Raw genomic sequence first — 20,260 nt, 5'->3', positions numbered from 1 at the left:
TAGTCCGCACGTGGGAAAGGTAGGCGTGGACCCGCAAGGATGCTGCTGGAAGGGCGGCCTCGTCTTTCCGTCCAGTGCCTGACCCACCCAGGTGCCGGGGCAGCCTCTCCGGGAAGGACGAACGGTCAGGGACAGAGTGCTGTCCCCTGCAGCTGGGGTAAGTGGAGGGAGTGCTCCGTGGAAGAAGGGCACCACCCGCCACAAGGCCCCTGTCTGGGGAACCTCCCAGTGAGCCCCGTGCCCTGTTCTCCCCACCCTGGGCCTCAGCCACCAGCACCTACCCTTTTAGAGGAGAGAAGCAACATCCTACCTTGATCTGGGGGGCCAGCGAGTAGCAGGTGAGCTCAAACCGGATCTGGTCGTTCCCCTGAAACATACAACAGGGGGTTTCAGGAGCCACAGAATGGGGACTGGTTGGGAGGGTTCAGGGGAGAGGCAGTGCCGGGCAACCTTCGACGGTGCTCCCTGGGTGCTCCTGTCCCGCACAGGCTCTCCCCTCCTGAACTGGGTGCTACCAAGCCATCTAAAAGATGAACACTGGGCTTTCTTTGAGCGGGCTTTCTGCCCTAGACTCGAGCCCGGGTCTCCCTGAGTGCAGAGCCGAGCTGTGAGGGGACTCGAACGTGCAGGGTGTGTATGCACAGGATGCCCACGTGATGGTGCGACTGAGACGCGACGGTCGGGACCTCTGTGTGCACCGGTGTGAGGGTGCACTGTGGCCGGTGGGGGCTGTAGGCCATGGCGTGCACAGGCACAGGTGGGTGTGTCTGGGAACGCGACCGGCCTCGCACATGGGTCATCAAGTATGTCCACTCTCCGGGGGGTGGAGGGGGGCGGCGCGTACACCTGCGGGGCTGGAGGCCTGGCTCCGCTGAGACCTCAGGCAGCCTCCCTGGGGCTGCCCACGCCTCAGCCTCTTCCTGCCTGGCCTCACTGGCCCTAAGATCGAGCTCATTTCCGGGGGTTTCATGGCATTGTGTCCACTGAACGGGGAGCCCCGTGTCCTCTGTGAGCCTCGGGTATCTCGTCTACACAGTAGCTGTTTGGGGGAGGGGTTGGATGCGGATGACCACCGAGGCCCTTTGCTTCTCTGCACAAACTGGTCCAGAGGTAGGAGGGGCTTGTCCAAGGGCACAGAGCCCAGCCCAAGCCGGGGCATGGGGGCCCCATTGCCCCCATCCCCCTCGGGTGAGTGGTCTACGCCCTCGAGGGGAGGAGGAGAGGGCCCAGCCCGCCAGCCCTGGAGACAATGGCTTCCAGCCACCCGCCTGCCCCCCATCAACTCGGCGGCCTGGAGGGAGGCTTAAGCGCTGTGGAAATAACAGAGGGACCTCTCGCCTACTGTGAAAACTGCACGGGCGCAGCCAGGCAGCGGCGGGAATAACATGTTATTTTCCAGAGTCTTGTCAGGCGACGCGGAAATACTGGTTTCAGCCCCTCTCCTCAGAGCCAGGAGCCGAGGCTGCTCCTCTCTGATCACTCCCCGGGCCCATGGGCTGGGCCAGACCAGCCGTCCCCATTGGCCTCCATCTGGTCCCTCCAGTGAGGGCCTACTTTGTGCTGGCTTTCCCACGGGAGAGCCACCTGGCATCAGTGGGGGTTTTTTAACCCTGTTTTGCAGATGAAGTGATTCAGGCTCAGAGAGGTGGAACCACTTGTCCAGGGACACACAGCCAGAAGGCACCAATCCCACCCTGACAGCTCACCGTCAGGTCACAGGGCTGAGCTCCATGCACAACTCCGCAAATCCTTACGTGGCAGTGCCCCATTATTATCCCCATCTCAGAGGATGAGATGGTTGGATGGCATCACTGACTCAATGGATGTAAATTTGAGCAAACTTGGGGAGAGAGTGAAGGACAGGGAAGCCTGGCGTGCTGCAGTCCATGGGGTTGCAAACAGCTGGACGCGACTGAGAGACTGAACATCGAATAACAACATGGATGGGGAAACTGAGGCCCAGGTGGTAACGCCTGCTCAAGGGCCAGTGGGCTGCAGTTCCTGGAGCAGCGGCGGTGGTACTTGATTAGAGGCAGGCTTACTTTAGCCTCGTAAAGCATATGGTCCAGTGTTGCATATCATGGTGATTATTCCTCCAGGGCTTCAGGTTTCCCCAGCACAATGGTGGCTTGTGCTTCCCTGGACCGGCATGTCTGGCTGGGGTCTGCCTAGCAGGATCGCCGTGGGGACACCCATCTGTTCCCGAGCCAGATGCCCTCGCAGGAGCCAGAGTTGAAAACTCTGTCCCAGACAGGCTCTGGGACCTGTCCAGTCCTTCCCCTTCCTAACTCCAGGACCCCCAGCCCCAGGGAGGCCCTGGCAGGTTCCAGGGGGCTGAGGGGGGAGGTATATCACATCCTGCACACCCGCCATGTGTCCACGCGCAGACACACGTGCGCAAGTGCAGGTGTGCCCTTGGGGACTGCACGGGGCCCTCCCATCTGCTCCTGGACAGGCCACACAGATGGCGCTGTCTACAAAACTGCTGCCCACGGCCCTGCGGCTCCTATTCCCAGGCCCCTCTTCCAAAACCAGGGGAGGGAGGGAGGGAGGGAGGAGGCTCAGGAAGGGCCACCCCAGCTCCCGTGCAGCCCTCTGGCGGGGAGGGATCAGAGTCCCCGAAGGGCTGTGAAGGGGCGGGCCCCAGCCCTCTCTGCACCAGGTGCCACATGGGCTGGACCTGGGCAGGGAAGCCATCTTGGGCCTCTGGGTCTTTGCACAAGCTGTTCCTATAGCCTGGGGTGCCCTTCCTGCCTGACATCACTGCTGACTCCTGTTCTCTCTGACACCTCAGGGCCACCATTACCCCTTGCTAGGTTAGTCCCCGATACGAGCTTCCCAGGCGGTGCTAGTGATAAAGAATCCGCCCACCAACACAAGAGATGCAGGTTCGATCCCCGGGTTAGGAAGATCCCCTGGACGAGAGCATGGCAACCCACTCCAGTATTCTTGCCTGGAGAATTCCATGGACAGGGAGCCTGGTGGGCTACAGTCCATGGGGTCAGAGTCGGACACGACTGAACTGGCTTTGTCCATATGGACATTCCAGGGCATGGAGGAAAGCCAGTGCTGGGTAAGGGTTCAGTGGGCGGAGTCAGTGAGCCAGTGCATGAGAGAGGCTGGAATGAGGGCCCCGAGGCCCTGGGTCTCTCCACTGCCCAACCTGCGGAAAGTTCTGGCTCAGGTGGTCCCATGTGGATCTGACTCTGGGTTGCCAGCCTTCTGCGGCTGCATCGCTCACTCTGGATGCTCATCTCACGTGTTCAAGTCATGATACCCCCCGTCCTGGGGCGGGGGGCTGGCAAACAGACCACCAGCCCCTGCAGGTGGGTGGCCCTTCTCTCCCCAGCAACCCCGTCTCACGCCTGGCATCCTCTGGAACCCTCCAGGCCTCCCTGCTCCTCCCCAATCTCTTCCCTCTTGTAGGCAGCTGTCTTCAGAGGCTGCTGGGGGCTTTCCCAGGTCATGTAAAAAAGGGGAAACCAAGGCATGGGAGTAAGTCATGCCCATCAACCCCCAGAAGAAATGGGAGATGTTGGGGTGGAGGGCAGACAGGGCCCCCCGTCCCCTGTGGCCTTGCTGCTGGTCTTGGAGCCCCCAGTGATGTTTCAAATCTGACTCTCTAATGGACACTGAACTGCAGGACCGTCCCCAGATCTCCAGAGGCCACAAAACTACCGCAGACAGTATTCTCAGAACCCAAGCCCTGCAGTACCAGAGGGAAACAGGTTCCCTGCAGGGTCAGCCCAGAAAGGCCGCAAACCTGAGCCTCTGGTGCCCTCTTGTGTCCAAATGGAGAAACGCACACAAGTGCTGGCCTCTGTTTCCACCTGTGGGCTTACGTGCTCAATTATGTCTGGCTCTTCGCAACCCTATCGACTGTAGCCCACCAGGCTCCTCTGTCCATGCGATTCCCCAGGCAATACTGGAGTGGGCTGCCATGTCCCCCTTCAGTAGCGTCTGACTCTTTGTGACCCTATGGACAGTAGCCCGCCAGACTAGCTCACAGGCAGCTGGGAATGGCTTCCCAGGTGGCACAGTGCTAAAGAGTTCATCTGCCAACCTCGTCCCCAACACGTAACGCTTCCAGGCCCCGCCACCATGGCACCGTTGAACTTAGAAAAGTTGGAAATGCCACAGACTCTCTTAAAATAAAATTGGCCTTATTTTAAAACAATGACCCTAAGCTGCTTTGGTGGGTTTCCCTGGTGTCTCAGTGGTAAAGAAGCCACCTGCGGTGCAAGAGCCCTGGGTTTGATCCCTGGGTCGGGGAGATCCCCTGGAGGAGGAAGCGGCAATCCACTCCAGTATTTCTTGCCTGGAGAATCCCCGTGGACAGAGGAGCCTGGGGCGCACCGCACCCTTCACAGACTCCCGCACAAGCTTGCTGACTGAGCACCAGGCGAACGAGTGACCTTCCAGACACACGAGCCGGCGCCGCCTGGTGGGGGCGCTGTTTGGCAAAATAAAAATGAAGTCGCTCAGTCGTGTCCGACTCTTTGCGACCCCATAGACTCTAGCCTACCAGGCTCCTCTGTCCATGGGATTTTCCAGGCAATAGTACTGGAGTGGATTGCCGTTTCCTTCTCCAGCGGATCTTCCCAACCCAGGGATCGAACCCGGGTCTCCCGAATTGTAGACAGACGCTTTACCGTCTGAGCCACCAGGGAAGTCCTAGGCTGCTCGGCAAGGCCACCCCCGAACGGCGCCTCGTCCATCATAATCTGAGTGTGACTCACTGTCACACTGAGCCAGGGCCTGCCCCCTCCACCCTGCACTGCCTCGGGTGGGGGGCCGCGTCCGATCAGGACGTGTGTGCTGGAGCACCCCATCCTTGTTGGCGGGGTGTCCACTGAGAGCTCAAGAGTCTCCAGTGTGTGTGGGTGTTAGTCGCTCAGCCGATCCCAGGGACTGCAGCCCACCAGGCTCCTCTGTCCATGGGATTCTCCAGGCAAGAATATTGGAGTGGGTTGCCATTTCCTTCTCCAGGGGATCTTCCTGACCCAGGGATCGAACCTGGGTCTCCTGCATTGCAGGCAGACGCTTTACCACCTGAGCTACTAAGGAAGCCCCAGAGTCTCCAGTAACACTGCCCAAAGGCCACCGGCATGGTTAGGAATTTTGTTTCTTGAGTCTGTCACCTGCGGGACACAGTGCTGAGGGCTCTTCCTGTTTTATACCCCCAGGGTCCCCCTTCTGTCCGCTCTCCTGCACACAAGGGCCGGAAGGAGAAGGTGTATCTCAGATTGAACTATGTCCCCACAAAAGGTAGAAAGAAAGAAAGAAAAAAGTATGGTGAAGCCCGAACCGCCCCCCCGCCCCCCCCCCCCCCCCCCCGCAGCCCTTCAGAACGGGACTTTATTTGGAAATAGAGTCTTACGGACATCATCCAGTTAAGATGAGGTCATTAGGGTGGGTATGACTGGTGTCCTGGGATAAAAGAGAAATTTGGACACAGAACCAGACATGTACAGGGAAGACAAATGTGAAGACGCCCGAGGAGATGGCGCATGGAGATGGAGGCCTGGGGTGGTGCACCCACAAGCCAAGGACGCCAGGGGAGAGCCTGGAACCCTTCCCTAGCACCTTCAGGCTGCCAACACCTTGGTTTTGGACTTCTGGCCTCCAGAGAGGCTCCATTCCTGGTGTTTACACCGCACAGTCTGTAATGCGGTTGCCCTGGAAACAAAGACAGGGTCTCCTCTCCACTTTGCAAGTGAAGAACCTGAGGCTCAGGAAAGGCAAGGGCCTTACTCAGGGTCACACAGCTGGGACTCAAGCCCTCTGGGAACAGGTGGCCTCCTGTCCACCGCGTTGCACAGCGACTCCCACGGTGACCTTGGCCAGATGTCCACCTCAGAACATAGCCTACTGTTCAGTGGAATATTCTGTGCTGAGCTCACACTGGAATACTTTCTTCTGTGTGATGACGTCACAGACTGGACACACAGTAGTTTCATTTCTTTCCATCTGCTTTCAGTTTCTCGAGATAGATGGCTTAGTGAATTTTATCTTTTAAATTCAACCTTGAAGTTTTCAAAATCAGATCTATGCAACACGTTATTAAGAGGGATTTCCCTGGTGGTTAAGAATCCACCTGGCAGTGTAGGGGACTCAGGTTCCATCCCTGGTTGGGGAACTAAGATCCCACATGCTGCAGCCAACTAAGCTCTCGCTCTGCAATGAAGACCCAGCGCAGCCAAAAACAAACAAACAAACAAACACAACAGAGACATCAATTCCATTCCTGCCCCTTCCACTCAGTGTGGAGAGTTTCCATGTAGCTTCCCAGTATTTCTTTCTTATGCAAAATGTAGTATATGGCATCATGCAATTGTGCACCCTGCCTTTTTTCACTTACTGTATGCATTCTGGGTGATCACACTTGCTCCTTTTCATGACTATATTGCAAAGCATTGTGTTATTTATGCAGCCAACCCCCTATTTATGGATATTTGATGGTTTTTCATCTTTTATAATAGTTTTGAAATAACTAATACTAGGCATGAAAAAAGAAAAAGATGAGCCTGAGCCTCAGAGGCAGGTTTGCAAAAATGGGGTGACACGGCTTCTACCACAGCAGGAACATGGGAGACACACACTTGGGGTGCAGAGTGGAGCTGTCCCTGACTTGCTGCTGGAAACATTCCTCTTAGAGTGGATGGGCCAGTCTGTCCACATAGTCCCCTTATAGTCATGCTGGGCGGGCCAGTCCATAGCACAGCAGACTGTTCTGGGGGAGAATTAACAACTGCTCGAGGACCGCCCATCAGGCCCGGCTGTCCACATCCCCCTGGCAGGCCCCTGCATCCTCACCCTCCTCAGCCACAAACCCTGGCCTCACCTTTCCTGTGGCGCCGTGAGACACATACTTGGCTCCCTCTCGCTGGGCTATCTCCACCTGCTTGCGGGCGATGCAGGGCCTGGCGAGAGAAGTGCCCAGGAGGTATCGGTCCTCGTACAGCGCGCTGGACTGGATGGCCGGCCAGATGAACTCCTCCACAAACTCCTTGCTGATGTCTTCAATGAACACCTACAGGAGAGCAGCCCATGGGAGGGAACCTTGGCAAGGACAGGGCACTGTCAGAAGACAGAGTCTCCAATGGCCTGCGTCTAAGGCAGACGCGGCTAACAGATGCTTAAGGGTGGTCTTAAAAATGCAGTAGAAAACGATTCACTTTTGTTAAATCTCGACTCTTGAGTGCATGCTGTCACTTCAGCTGTGTCCGACTCTGCGACCCTATAGACTACAGCCCACCAGGTTCCGCTGTCCATGGGATTTTCCAGGCAAGAATCCTAAAGTGGGTAGCCACATCCTCCTCCAGGGCGTCTTCCTGACCCAGGGATTGAACCTGTGTCTCCTGAGTCGCTGGTGGATTCTTTGCCACTGAGCCAGCAATCAAGCCCCAACTCTTGAATACAAAATGTGATATATACACGAAGCATTTCTGCTGCATGCCCGAGTGAGTTACTAGCTAAATTAGCCACTCTTCTCAAAAACCATCATGCGTACCTGAATGAAAGACTGACAGATAAAACAAGGCCAATTCAGACTTGGGTTTTTGGCCACGATTTGCATGAAAATGAAGTGACCCTGTCACTTCAAGGAAAATTGAATATTTGTTGCCAGTGATAAAACTCAAGCTTTCCAGTAAAAAAAACTAGAATTATGGAAAACTTGTATCTGACACTGTGAACTGGACAGCTTCTGACGTGAGTTTTATTGCGCTTCGCAGATACTGTTTCCTTTGTACTGTGAGCTTATGTGAGCAGGGACTATGACGGATGTTAAGTGGATACTGTTAAGTGGATGGAAGGATGGGTGGGTGGACAGGTAGCTGGATGAGGGGTGGGCAGGTGAATGGATGGATGAGGAAGATGTAGACGGGTGGGGAGGTGGGACGGGGAGGGGATGGGGTGGAAGAGAGGCTAGGAGAAACTAGAAGATGGTTCACACAGCAAAGTGAAAGTGAGAGTCACTCAGTCATGTCTGGCTGTTTGCGACCCCAGGGCCTATAGAGTCCATGGAATTCTCCAGGCCAGAACACTGGAGTGGGCAGCCTTTCCCTTCTCCAGGGGATCTTCCCGACCCAGGGATCGAGCCCAGGTCTCCTGCATTGCAGGCAGATTCTTTACCAGCTGAGCCACAAGGGAAGCCCTCATACCAAAAGCCTAAGGAATTGACCTCATACTCTTGGAAGCAAGAGGACCAACTGGAAGGGGCATAGGAAGCAAGGAGCTCTGGGACAGGGACCCCCACAGCTGACCCCAACATGTCAGATCCCATTTCCAGCCCCCAACCCTGCCCACACTCGGTACCTTTTTGGCCCCAAGCTTCAGCGCCTTCTTCCTGGCTTCCTCAAAGTCTTCCTTCTGGCCGATGTTGGCCTGACAAGCAGATGCAGAGAGGACCCATCAGCCCAGGGGCAGAAAGAAGAGCTGAGAAGAATGTCACCCCCCCACCCCACCCTCTCCACCCGAGGGTGAGTCCTGGGCAGGTGTCTTTCACACACAACTGTCTACAGATGAAGGTGGTTTTCTTTGGATGGCTGAGGTCACAGTAGGAAGGAGAAAGGACAAGAACCAGGGTCTGGGGACGCTGTACTCCTTGGAGCTGCCTGAGGCTCTGGAAAGCAGTTTCAAGGAGCTAGACAGGCTGAATCTGGCCCTGTGCACCTGGGCTGTGGGGTTGCAACATTCGCTGTCACTGCATTGAAGGTCTAAAGCTGCCTTTGGACCCATCAATCTTTTCCCGAAATTCCCCCAAAGCCAGTACAAAGGTTGGCTTGTCAGCAGCTGCCCGATTCCCTGCTCACTGCCCCAGCCAAGCGCAGCAACTTGATTGCCCTGGGCACCAGAGCCGGCGGGAAGCAGAGGCCCAGGCTAGGAGCGCCCAGCTATCCCCCTGCTGGAGCCTGACCTCTGGTTCCGACAGCCCCGTCTAGACACAGGCATGTTTTCTGCTGGCTACACTGCGGCCTCCCGCCCAGACCTTGACCCTGGACTCTGCTCAGCAGATTCCAGAGTGTTCCCAGAGTCCAGCTGCAGGGGCTTTTTCTGAGGCCGCTCAGCTTTTAAATCTGCCTGGTGATAGTCTGGGGTCCGGACCACCCATCGGTGCCACCGTGAGGCGAAGCACACACTCCAGGCTCTTTGCATTCACTCAGAGTCATCGCTTGCTCTCCGCAGGGGGCTGTGGGCCAGACACTTCGCCTCCCTGGGCCTCACCCTCGCCCTCCACTGGAGTGGCGTGGGGTCAGCACTGTTACCAGTGGTAGACTGACTTTAACTGCAAACCATTCTTGACAAGAACGAACTTCTCCTGTCCAGTGCCCCTCCTCACTTCCTCTGGGAACAGAACCTTCTCTCCTGGGACCTCTTTCTACAGGGATGCATATGAGTGCCAAGTCACTTCAGAGACCACATGGACTGTAGCCCGCCAGGCTCCTCTGTCCATGGAGCTTTCCAGGCAAGAACACTGGAGTGGGTTGCCATGCCATTCTCCAGGGGATCTTCCCAACCCAGCAATCGAACCTTCATCTCTTACACCTCCTGCACTGGCAGGCAAGTTCTTTACCACTAGCGCCACCTGGGACGCCCACACACAGGGATGGATGAGAGCAAATGTTTCCTGCTCACTATAGGGACAAGCCTCCAAGGGACAGCCATACTGGCAAATGAGTGGTGGGCAGGCACTCGGGCCAGTGAATGAGTGTTCCCTTGGCCTTTCCATCAGAGCCTCCGGGGAGAGTCCTTTCTCTCAGAAGACTAGGGGATGATGAGAGCCTTGCCTGCCCTGTGGAGAGGCCAAGACTGACGCCAAGCCGAGATGGAGGCAAATCTGGATAAGCACCTGGATTCAGCCTTGCCTGAAGCTATCTTACCCTGGCCTTCTTGGTTATATGAAAAACTGAATTATGTTGGTTTTCTTCTTTTGTTGTTGTTTATTTTTGGTTTTGTTTGGCCTAAGCTAGATTTCTAGAATTTGCCAGTCTTATGGAGAAAGACTCAGAGGTTATGTCCAGGTTTATCAGAAGTGAAGCTGGTTTGATTAGGGATATCTGCTATGGACCCTGGATGGGGGAGTGGCATCTTAGTTAATCTATTACCTATGGCCTGTGGCCTATTTGCTGTTCCAGAATTAGGTGATCTCTAATCATCTAGCTTAGCCCATGTAGGAGCCTAGGTCTTTGCTGAATTACTGAGGGCTGCAAGAAAGGGAAAGTTTATGTGACTTTCCATGGTCTTCAGCAGACCCAAGCCAAGCCCCTGGTCCCTCCCTGGGCAGGGTGGCTTAGCAGCTCCACCACACTCACTCCTGGTGCCCCCCGCCCCTGCTTCAGTGAGTGCACGGAGAGCCAGCCCCCTTTATGCTCTGGGGGGCACATCTCAGACCTGGGGGACATCAAAGGAGCTCACCTAACAGATAGAAAGAGACAGTAAACAAGAATTTCCCTACAGTTTAAGACAGGCTTGGGTGAGGGGGCAGGCTTGGATTAGTAACAGTGGGCAGGTAGGCAGCAGGACCAACAGGTAGAAAGACACGCCGGGCGCCCCTCACCAGGTAGGCAATGACGTCATAGCCTTGCTCCTTCAGCCACACGAGGATGCAGGAGGTGTCCAGGCCCCCACTGTAGGCCAGAACCACGGAGCCTTTGCCGGACATCGCGACTGGAGGGAGACGAGAAGGAATGTGAGTGACCCAGAGCCAGCCCCCACACCCCACCTGCCAACCCCTCCCAGCGGCTCCCTCCTGGCCTTGGGCACCCTTAACCCCTGGACAGGCCGCCATGGGGTTCAGAACAGGATGTTCACCTGTCATCAGGAGCCCTGAGGAGCTGACCCTTCATGTGGCCACACCTCTTTCCCCCCGCTTCCCGTTCCCCCTGGGGGACCCTGACCCCGCACATCCCCACAGACCACGCTGGGGCCTGGCAGGGGGAGGCATGTAGCCAATCCCCCACCAGCTGGAGAAGACAAAAGACTGAGCTGTTGGGACTGAGGTCGGGATGCCAAGGTCACAGCGTCAGGAGACGGGAGGGGCCGTCTCCTGAGTCTCAGGCAGCCCACACATCTCCTTGCTAAGCTCCTTGCTAAGCTGGGCCAAGGCAAGGCATGGCCCTGGGAGCCTCATACAGATCACCCAGCACCCCCACTCTGACCCCAGGAAGTGGGCGTCATGCCCGCCACTGGGGAGGCAGAACTGAAGCGCAGAGAGGTAGATGGCTAGCTCGAGGTTGCAGAGCACACGTCTGTGTCTGGCTCCAGAACCTCGGCTCTTCCCAGGTGGTAGGGCGCCCTCTCGGCTCTATGGGGGACAGGATGCTGGGGGCAGAGCCCTGCCCGCCCAGACCTCTTCCACCTGGGCCCAGTGAACCTTCACACAAAGGGGTTTTTGGCTCTTTTCAAATACAATTACCTCTGAGAGGGGAAACACAAACTCTGCACCCCCAACACCTGAGAGAACTCAACTCCAGAAAGATTAGTTGGGAGGAGCTTGGAGACCAACTTCCTCCCCCTGCGCAGAGGGGGATCCAAGGCCCAGAAGCTGTCTGTCCCTGTCCGTGTTCAGTTGAATCTGACTCTTCACGACCCCGTGGACTGTTGCCCGCCAGGCTCCTCTGTCCATGAGGTTTTCCAGGCAACATTACTAGAGTGGGTTGCCATTTCCTATTCCAGGCTATCTTCCCAACCCAGGGATCGAACCCACGTCTCTTGCATCTCCTGCAATGGCAGGTGGATTCTTTACCACTAGATCCACCTGGGAAGCCCATAACTCATAACTCCAAGGCCCAGAGGGAGAAGCTAATTGGGTGTACAGATGACGGATCCGTCCTTCCCAGCAGGACCGGTGTGTGCCCCCACTGATCCCTCCCTCTCCTCAGCTAAACCGAAGTTTCCAGAAGGTACCAAGGCCTCCTCACTCCTTGCCTTTGCAGCCTCCGTTCCTTCGGCCCAGAAGGACCTCCCGGAAACCTCGGGCTACATTCGGGCTTGCCCTGCCTCCCTTGCACTCCCCATGTGGCCCTGAGCATAGAGGCTGCTATGTGCCCGCTTTGCTGAAGAGGAGACTGAGGGTCAGAGAGGCGGGGTCACTTGCTTGAGGTCCTACGGTCAGCAGGTGGCAGGGCTAGATCTGGATCCAAGCCACCTGGTTCCAGCCTCTGTGGACCCGGTCCCAGCTTCTTGCACTTGTGGGGAGCGTGCTTGTTTCTGGTGGGAGCATTTACACTAGAGACTGACCAAGGTCAGGGTCCTTAACAGATGCTATTGGGAAAGGCTGTGGATACCTCTGCTTTGATCCACGTAAGCCCAGAAGGGGTGTCACCTTGCTTCCAAGGATGCAGGCTCCTGCATCCTGCAGGGGCCTGGAGGTTTGGTGGCAAAGCGGTTGCTCAGCTCTTTGCAGCAGAACCCAACACAACCAAGGGGCGGCAAGAGCATTCATCCTATGAACTGCAGCAGCTGCTGCTTAGTTATGACATCTTTGGAACCCCATGGACTGTGGCCCGCCAGGCTCCTCTTTCCATTGGATTTCCCAGGCAAGAATACTGGAAGGGGGTGCTATTTCCTGCTCCAGGGGATCTTCCCGATCCAGGGATCGAACTTGTGTCTCATGCATTGGTAGGCGGATTCTTTACCATCTGAGCCACCTGGGAAGCCCTATGCTATGTGCAGTCCCTGGCATCTCACCAGACCGCCCACCAGCCAGTCCCAGGGCTCACATGTCCTTCCTGCCCCTGGGACTAGGAAGGGGAAATATCTCACAAACAGTGAGGTTGGAGGCAGTTCTGATGGATAAATGTCCAAGACTCTCCCCTTCATTCAACCACCTGCCCAGGTAGTCCATGGCAACCGCAGCCTGGCAACGGTGGATCAGGAGGGAGGGAGGCAGGAAGGACTCAAGGTAGGAAGTGCCCGAGGTTGAAAGAGTAGATTGCGGTTTCCAGAACCTGTCTTGGCCCAGCGGCTGAGGGACACCAGAGGCCGTGAACCCAGCCTACCCAGCTCCTGGACTCCCCTCTGGGCAGCCTCGCTGAGCAGGGAGACTCAGGACCCCCAGAGCCGCCTGTCTATCTCCTAGTTGTGTGCTTGTGTGCGACGGGGCTGGTTGGGGTGAGGAAAGTAATGTTGCGTTATTTGTACAGCTCTAACTATAAACTGCACATAGCTAAAAGTGTGCAATTTAGTAAGTTTTGGTGTGCCTACACCCATGAAATCACCACCACAATCAAGATAATGGATGTGTCCGTTATAAGCGACGGCTTCCATTTGTGTCATCCCCATTTTAGAGATAGGGAAATTGAGGCTTGGGTTAAAGAATGTGCTTAAGGCCTCATTTGACTGCTAAGTGCCAGAGCCCAGATTCAAACTCAGATCAGCTAGACTCAAAAGTACAAGGCTACCTCTCTGGGGTGGGGTGGGGGAGGGCATGGATCCCTGGGATGAGGTGTGGGGTCTGGGAAGCTGCCGGTGGCCCAGACAACCCAGAGTGACAGGGAGAGGTGATGTGAGCCCAAAACTCACCCAGCTTCTAGGGGTCACCCCCACTTTGTCAACCCCCAAAGGCCCTGGAGCCAGAGGATGGGCTCCAGAGTAGGGGAGGGGCGGCTTCATGGAGGCAGACCACCTGGGCCTGCCTGGTTCTGCCTCAGTGACTGGCCCCCGCTCCCAGGTGCGCCGTGCCCCCCGAGTGTGGCCCATCACAGCACAGTCACGATGCACTCTGCCCCTGCCACCCACTGTGAGCTCTGTGGAGACAAGGACCATCTCTCAGTGGCTGGCAGGTAGCAAGCACTCAGAACAAGGCTGCTGATTTTGCTGTCTGGAGGCCTGCTCCTCACCTACAAAAATAGAGGGTTAAAATCCCCTCCATGTCTGGAATTCCGTGCATGCTCTCATCTGGAAACTCCCACGAGCCTCTTCTGCTGGCCAGGCCACAGGCGGAGGGCCTCAGCCTCCGGGTCTGAACCTAGTGATGGAATGTGTGCACCCTGGGGCGTGTGCCTGCATGCAGGGATGTGTGTGTATGTGTGCACAAGTGTGCCTGCATTTCCCCAGGAGCATGTACCTGAGACTGCATGCGTGTACCGTGTGTGTATGTGTGTGTGTGTGTGTGGCGTGTTTGGACCTGCGTGTGTACAGATTAGCAGGGCAGGTGGGCTGAGAGCATGATGCAATCTGACACTGGCCTTGCTCTTGCTTTCCTGCTGAAGCTCTTCCCTTCCCCCACCAGCGAGGTCCCGGCAGCTCGCTTGCTGCAGAAACTAAAGGAAGCCAAGCAAGCAAGGAGGCCTCGGTTTAGGGGAGGAGGAGTGGAAAAGACTAGGGCAGAGAGCAGTGGCTGGGTTCTCCAGACCTGGAGTCCAGGAGCTGAGAGCAAGAACAGCCCATCCCCCCATGGAGCAACTGTGGATTCGGTAAGATTTCGAGAGGAGCCCAGAGCCCAGAGCCCAGAGCCGGGCACCATGCCTGTGCCCACCGAACTCTCCTACCACTGTCGGGCAAGCCCCTCCCTCTCCATCACCATTGGCACAACCACCTGAAAGTCCTTCTGGTTCTGACACCCCAGGACAGGGGGCTTCCCGCCTGAGGACTCAGCCATCCTCCCAGCTCCGGCCTCGCAGTCGCCCCAGCCTCCAGGGAGGGCACAGGGCAGGTGCCCCAGCTCCCAGGCACATGACCTCTGCTGAGAACACTCATGCCCCTGGTTCCCGGGGCCAGTCCAGCCAACCGGCTGCCAAAGAGGGACACCTGGGAAGGGAAGAAGGGGGCCTCATTCCAAGATGCCTGCCAGATTGACCTTAGTTGGCAAGGCAGGGGGCATTCTCCAGGGCTCTGGCCAGAACCATCCTGCCAGCTCCCAGTGAACGTGCCCGGCCAGCCAGGGCAGTTGCTCAGCACTAGGAACACTCTTGTGGCTCTCCAGCATCAGAGCTAGGATGACAGAGCAGTTACTATGTTTAGTGCCACACGGGCATCATTTCAAGGTGGGGGCTATTATTACCACCTGTTTACAGATGGTGAGCCGGGGCTCAGAAAATTATAAGACTTGCCCAGGTCTCAAGCTAGCAGATGGCAGTGCTGGGGGATGGAAACCTACGCCGTCTGCAGACCACCTGCTCTTTGCTGCTCTCTGTCCTACACGCCCTGGCCTCAAGGGGACCACAGACTGTCTCCTCTTCACTTGACTTGTCTGTTGTTTAGACACTCAGTCGCGTCTGATTCTTTTGAGACTCCATGGAACATACCCCACTAGGCTCCTCTGCCCATGGGATTCTCCAGGCAAGAATACTGGAGTGGCTTGCCATTTCCTTCTCCAGGGGATCTTCCCGACCCAGGGATCAAACCCATGTGTCCTGCCTTGAGGCACCGGGGAAGCCCATGAATCACCACCAATCACCAATTTTCTTTCTCTGTATATCGTGGCTACAGCCACCTGACTCTTTCTCAGGAACCCCTCCCTCACATTCTAACTCAGTCGAGCTGGGTTCATTAGTTTTAAAAAACGTTTAAAAAACATTTTTGGTTCTACCTAAGCCATAGAATTCTCTCTGACTTAGGGGTTTGCTCATTTCAGGATTGCAACTTGAACCCTTTGGCTGGCTGCCCTCATTCATGTCTGATAGAGCCAGGTTGCAATTCTACACTTTGACCAGGAGGTCCCGCTATCAGGATTCAGCCTGAACGTTCGGTTGACAGATTCAGCTCATTTCATCTACAGCCTTGGTGAGGGACAGAGGAACAATTTCTGTATCTGATGGATGAGCTGAGGGCATTGAGGCTACATATGGAGCTGGCTGTCAGCTGCAAATTCCTGGGGCCTGAGGATCGATTCAGGAATGCTGGGCTTTCTTGGGAATACCACCAGCGCTCCAGCAAACTCTTTCCGTCAGGGAGAGGGGTCACTGGGGAATGCCTTGACTTAGCAAGTTTGAAACTCCAGTTTTGATAAGAATGTCTGGAGGTGGGAGGTAGGAAAATTAAGGAGACCTCACCAGGCCCTGGTGACAGGCACTCACTCAAACCCTCTCCAAACAGCATTGGTTTTGGAGCAAAGGTGAGTTCATTCATTTGTTTATTCTAGTCTGTTAAAATGCCTTTGGGTACCTGGCCTATTTCAAGTCAGGGGAGGGCATATGCCACACAATAAGGAGCCAAAGTCTGGAAGATCAACTTTGCCCAGAGTGTTTCCTCAGAAAATCAGGGCCATAGACCCTGAATTCCAGAGAGGTTATCTCCCTCCACGTGGATGCCCACAGGCAAGGCGCTCACTTCAGAGGCTGTGTGCTCAGCGTTCCTTCGGATGAAGGCATCTGACAGTCTTGGCTTGCCTCCCAGGACTCACAGGACCAAGATGAGATGGGGTGCTGGGAAAGCGCTTGCATAGCAGGTGAGTCTGGGACTGTCCCCCACCCCCAAGTCAGGTTCCTGGGGCCCTGGGCCCAAGTTACCATTCCAGCCAAGGGACCACACAAGCCCAGGGGAAGCAGGCAGCTGATTGGGGCACAGGTGGGTACTCAGGGGAGCTCAAGAGTGTGCTGAATGGGGGCCTCTCTCCTTTACCCACCCCAGGCCTGGCCTGGGATCTAGGTGCTCAGTGGGCAGGATTCACCAACTCACTCTCAAGCACTCAACAGAGACAGTATTACTTGGCACAACCATGCAGCTGGCTCCACCTGGGGCAGCCCCCACCCCTACAGTCTCCCGTCCCCACCAGAACCTAAGATAGGAGGGCAGGGACCCCCACTCCTGAGCCCCCAGAATGGCAGCACCAAGTGGGTCACTCCCCTGACAGTGAGTGAATGGACTCAGGACCCGCTCTCAACAGTACACATCCTCCTAATTTTGGGGGGCTGCCCCGGGACATGTGGGTAGGCTTCCCAGGTGTCGATATTGGTAAGGAACCTGCCTGTCAATGGAGACCTGAGACATAAGAGGGTCAGGAAGATCCCCTGAAGGAGGGCATAGCCACCCACTTCAGTATTCCTGCCTGGAGAATCCTGCGGATAGAGGAGCCTGGCAGACTGTAAGTCCATAGCGTCCCAGAGAGTTGGACACGACTGAATCTACTTAGCAGGCACGCAGTGGAAGCAGGGTCTCAACCACTGGACTTCCAGGGAAGTCCCCTCTCAGTACACATCCTGTTACTGTTCCCTGAGCCCTGAACCTGTGTCAGCCGCGACGAGCGGAGAAACTGAAGCTTGGGAAGCTGCGAGGCTGACCCAAAGCCTCACCCAGTCCTGGAGTTGTGCCTGCCTTCAGGGCTGGGGTCTGCAGGGGCCCAGAAACCTGCCCTCTCCTGTCCCTCGTCTGGGCGTGGAGGGGAGGGATCAAAGCCCAGGACCTATTTGGTCCATCCCTGGGGAAAGGACAGGTTTGTTCCTGCCCGGGAGGAGCAGCCAGACGGCGCTGTCGGGAGCAGACGCCCCCACTTCGCAGAGAGGAACACTGAGGTGGCGGTGGGGGGCGGGCACTAAGGTCACGGGACCTCCTCAGGAAGAGCTCTGGCGGGTTGGGAGAGGAGTTTCCTCCATTTCAGACTTTCCTTCCCTGGAGGGCGCAGCCGCCCAAGGGGCCAAAGGGAACAGCCGCCCGGACGGCTGACATTTCCTGCGGAGCGGCCCCTCCCACAGTCCGGTGCCAGCCGGAAACCGGGCACCGCGGCCGGGCGAGGCGGCCGACCCCACCGGCCAGAGAACGCAAAGCCCCTTCAGAAGGCAGAGGCGGTCGACCGACCGCCCCCCACCCCGCACCTGCAGAGGAAGGAGCCCAGCCACACCCGAGGCCCCCCGGGGCGGGCTGCCTGGAGCCCCCGAGCCCACCCGCTCGGGGAAACTGAGGCGGGGCTGTGGGAGGGGCCGAGATGCCCAAGCCCCCGGGGGGCGCGCGAGGGGCCCGAGGTGAGCCTGGCACTCTGGTTCTAGTGGAGACAGAGACGGCGGTCAGAGTGCGGGCAAACAAGATCGGGAACCGCAACCCCCGCCCCGCCAACACCCTCCGGGTTCCCGCGGTTCTCCATTTGTGGGGTTCGAGGCATAGAGAAAATTGGATCGAGAAGGAAGAAGATCCAGAAAGGACCTCGGCCCGCAAAGGCGACAAGTAACCCGACCTGCTCCCCAGCGCCCCCTCCCCGCCCCCGACCCGGACTCGCGCCCGGGTCCCATCCCCGCGGCCCCAGAGAGCCAGGAATCCGGTCGCCCGGCGTTTGAGCAACAGGAGTCTGGGCGTCCGCCCCCTTCCCTCGCGTCCAGGTCCGAAGCGGAGGCGGGGCGGGGGGCGCGCGGTCCCCTCCGCCTCCTCCGCTGGTCCTCGGAGGGATCCGGGCAGAGGGCGACCTAGGCTGAGGAGTGGGAAGGCGGGGGCCTCCTTACCGGGCGACCAGGGGCGGCAGCAGTCGGCGGAGCAGGGCGGGTTTCGGCGCGCATCCCGGGTTATAAGCTCGGGGCCGGGGGGCAGGGCCCGGGGCGGTGGTGGCCGGGGGACGAGGGGGGGACCGTGAGCGCAGGCCCCGCCCCGGGCCCGGCCCCCTCGCGGAGCCGCTCAGCGTTCGCAGCCACCTGCGGCCGGGGCGGGGCCAGGCGCTTCCCTCCCTCCTCGCTCCTCCCGCTTCCCTCCTCTCCCCGCCCCTCCTCCCCCCATCCCACCTCCTAGCCCACTCCTCCTCCCGACAGGTCCTCCGCCCAGGCCGCAGGCTCTGACCGGTCCCGGCCGCGGGCTGGCGGCTCCCCTGGGTGCGGCAGTGGCTGGAACCCGAGCAATGGACAGGGTGACAACCCCTCCTGCCAGACTTGCCGCCCGGTCGGTGGGGAACGCTCAAGAGCTTCGCCGTGGTTGTGGAATTAAAAAAAAAAAAATCCCTTAGGCTCGTGAGTTTCAGGCCCATTTTTGTCCAGTGGCGGCCTTGCTACAGACCCCGCAATTCCCTCCCTTCCCTCCACTCCAGCCCCCAGCGAGCCCCGAGCCCATTGCATTGGTGAGAAAACTGAGGTGGAGGGGATGATCCTACAAGGTCCTAGCTTCATCCTTCAGTCCAGGGCGGGTCCCTGGCTGTCTCCCCAGAGCCTGGCACCTGACCGGAGTGCACCCAGTAAATAGTGGATAAAAAAAGACTGGCTCACTGCTCACCCATTAAGCAGAAGGGAAAATTGAGGTTCACAGAGGCGAAGCTTCTTGCCTGCAAAAGAAACAGCGAGTTGTGACCCCAGTCTGGCCTTCAGAAGGTTCTGTGTCAGGAGTTTCTCAGTCTGGTTTTATAGGCCCTGAAGCATCAATCACTGGAACGGCAACCCAATAAAACAGCGAGTCCCAACCTGTGAAAGGCAATGCCTGGGTTAGGACTGACCCCCAGAGGGCAGCTTCCCAAGTCCTCCCTGCCTTGGACCCTTCTAGGGGTGGGAACCCTGAAGCAGCTGTGCTGGGTTAGCCATTCAGCCGTCTTGGAAAAGAGGTAGGGCGGGGAGGGGGAGGTCATGGTAAGGAGGTTGCCCTGTCCCAGGTCCCTTCCTGCAAATAAGGAGCAGCCAGAAAAAGGGAGCCTTGGCAGAGAGGGTGAAGGCTTAGTCACTCTCAGCTCCTCGGCTTGCCGGTCCCCTACCCACCGCCCCGTGCTCCGATCTGGTCCCCCAGGCACATCAGCCGGTTGAGTAGCTGTGAGTCCTTCAGGAGGATGGAAGCATCAGACCAACTCACTAGCAGAGCTGCAGCCCTCTGTACACCCTCAGCCTCTGGCCCCCAAATCCCACGAGTGGCTGTAGTGGCCAGGTGACCCCCATGAGTTCTGTGGGGCTAGGCGACTGGGGCGACTTGAGTCACTTCCTGCAGGAAGAGAAGTGGTGGCTGGGTCCCCTTAGCCCATTCACAGGGCCACCCCTGGGCCTCACAGAGCCTCTGACCACAAAACAACACACCCTCAGGGCTCATGGAGCCCCGGGCGGTGCCTTGGCTCCTCACTACTGCCTCCCAGACCAGGGGTGGGACCCATGTCCCCTGTAGTGGGAGGGCAGAGCACTAACCACTGGGCAACCGGGGAACTCCCTCCCGCCTGTCTCTACGTCTCCGTCCTCTGACTTGGTGCTGAATCCTTGTTTCTTCCTCTAAGATGTCACTGGCCTCAAGAAAACTGGGGAGGGTGTGGATGGATGGGGCGCCCCTCCGTGGAGCTATTACAGAGGGAGTGGAGGGGAAACTGAGGCAGCCAGATCTAATGTTCTCCCAAACTCTCCAGAGTCACGGTGACCCCAGAGAGAAGCCCCATTAC

The 20,260-nt window shown here is 57.5% G+C and overlaps 1 protein-coding gene and 1 non-coding gene across 2 annotated transcripts in view; both read right to left on the bottom strand.

Moving 5' to 3' along the window:
* Positions 1-18,507, bottom strand: part of ASS1 (argininosuccinate synthase 1) — a 51,330-nt gene extending 32,823 nt beyond the window's left edge. Inside the window, exons 1-5 of the mRNA XM_052648323.1 lie at positions 18,375-18,507; positions 10,562-10,671; positions 8,320-8,388; positions 6,845-7,033; positions 311-367 (exon numbers count right to left, since the gene is read on the bottom strand). Coding sequence (XP_052504283.1) covers positions 311-367; positions 6,845-7,033; positions 8,320-8,388; positions 10,562-10,666 — 420 coding nt within the window. The 5' untranslated portion in view covers positions 10,667-10,671; positions 18,375-18,507. The remainder of the gene's footprint in view (positions 1-310; positions 368-6,844; positions 7,034-8,319; positions 8,389-10,561; positions 10,672-18,374) is intronic.
* On the bottom strand, positions 4,996-5,067 carry TRNAC-GCA (transfer RNA cysteine (anticodon GCA)). Its single transcript has one exon. It is a non-coding gene; the product is annotated as a tRNA-Cys (tRNA).
* Positions 18,508-20,260: the final 1,753 nt, after the last annotated feature.

Source organism: Budorcas taxicolor, chromosome 11 (assembly GCF_023091745.1).
Source record: "Budorcas taxicolor isolate Tak-1 chromosome 11, Takin1.1, whole genome shotgun sequence".
Classification (NCBI taxonomy): domain Eukaryota; kingdom Metazoa; phylum Chordata; class Mammalia; order Artiodactyla; family Bovidae; genus Budorcas; species Budorcas taxicolor.
This window is presented reverse-complemented; position numbering and strand designations above follow the sequence as displayed.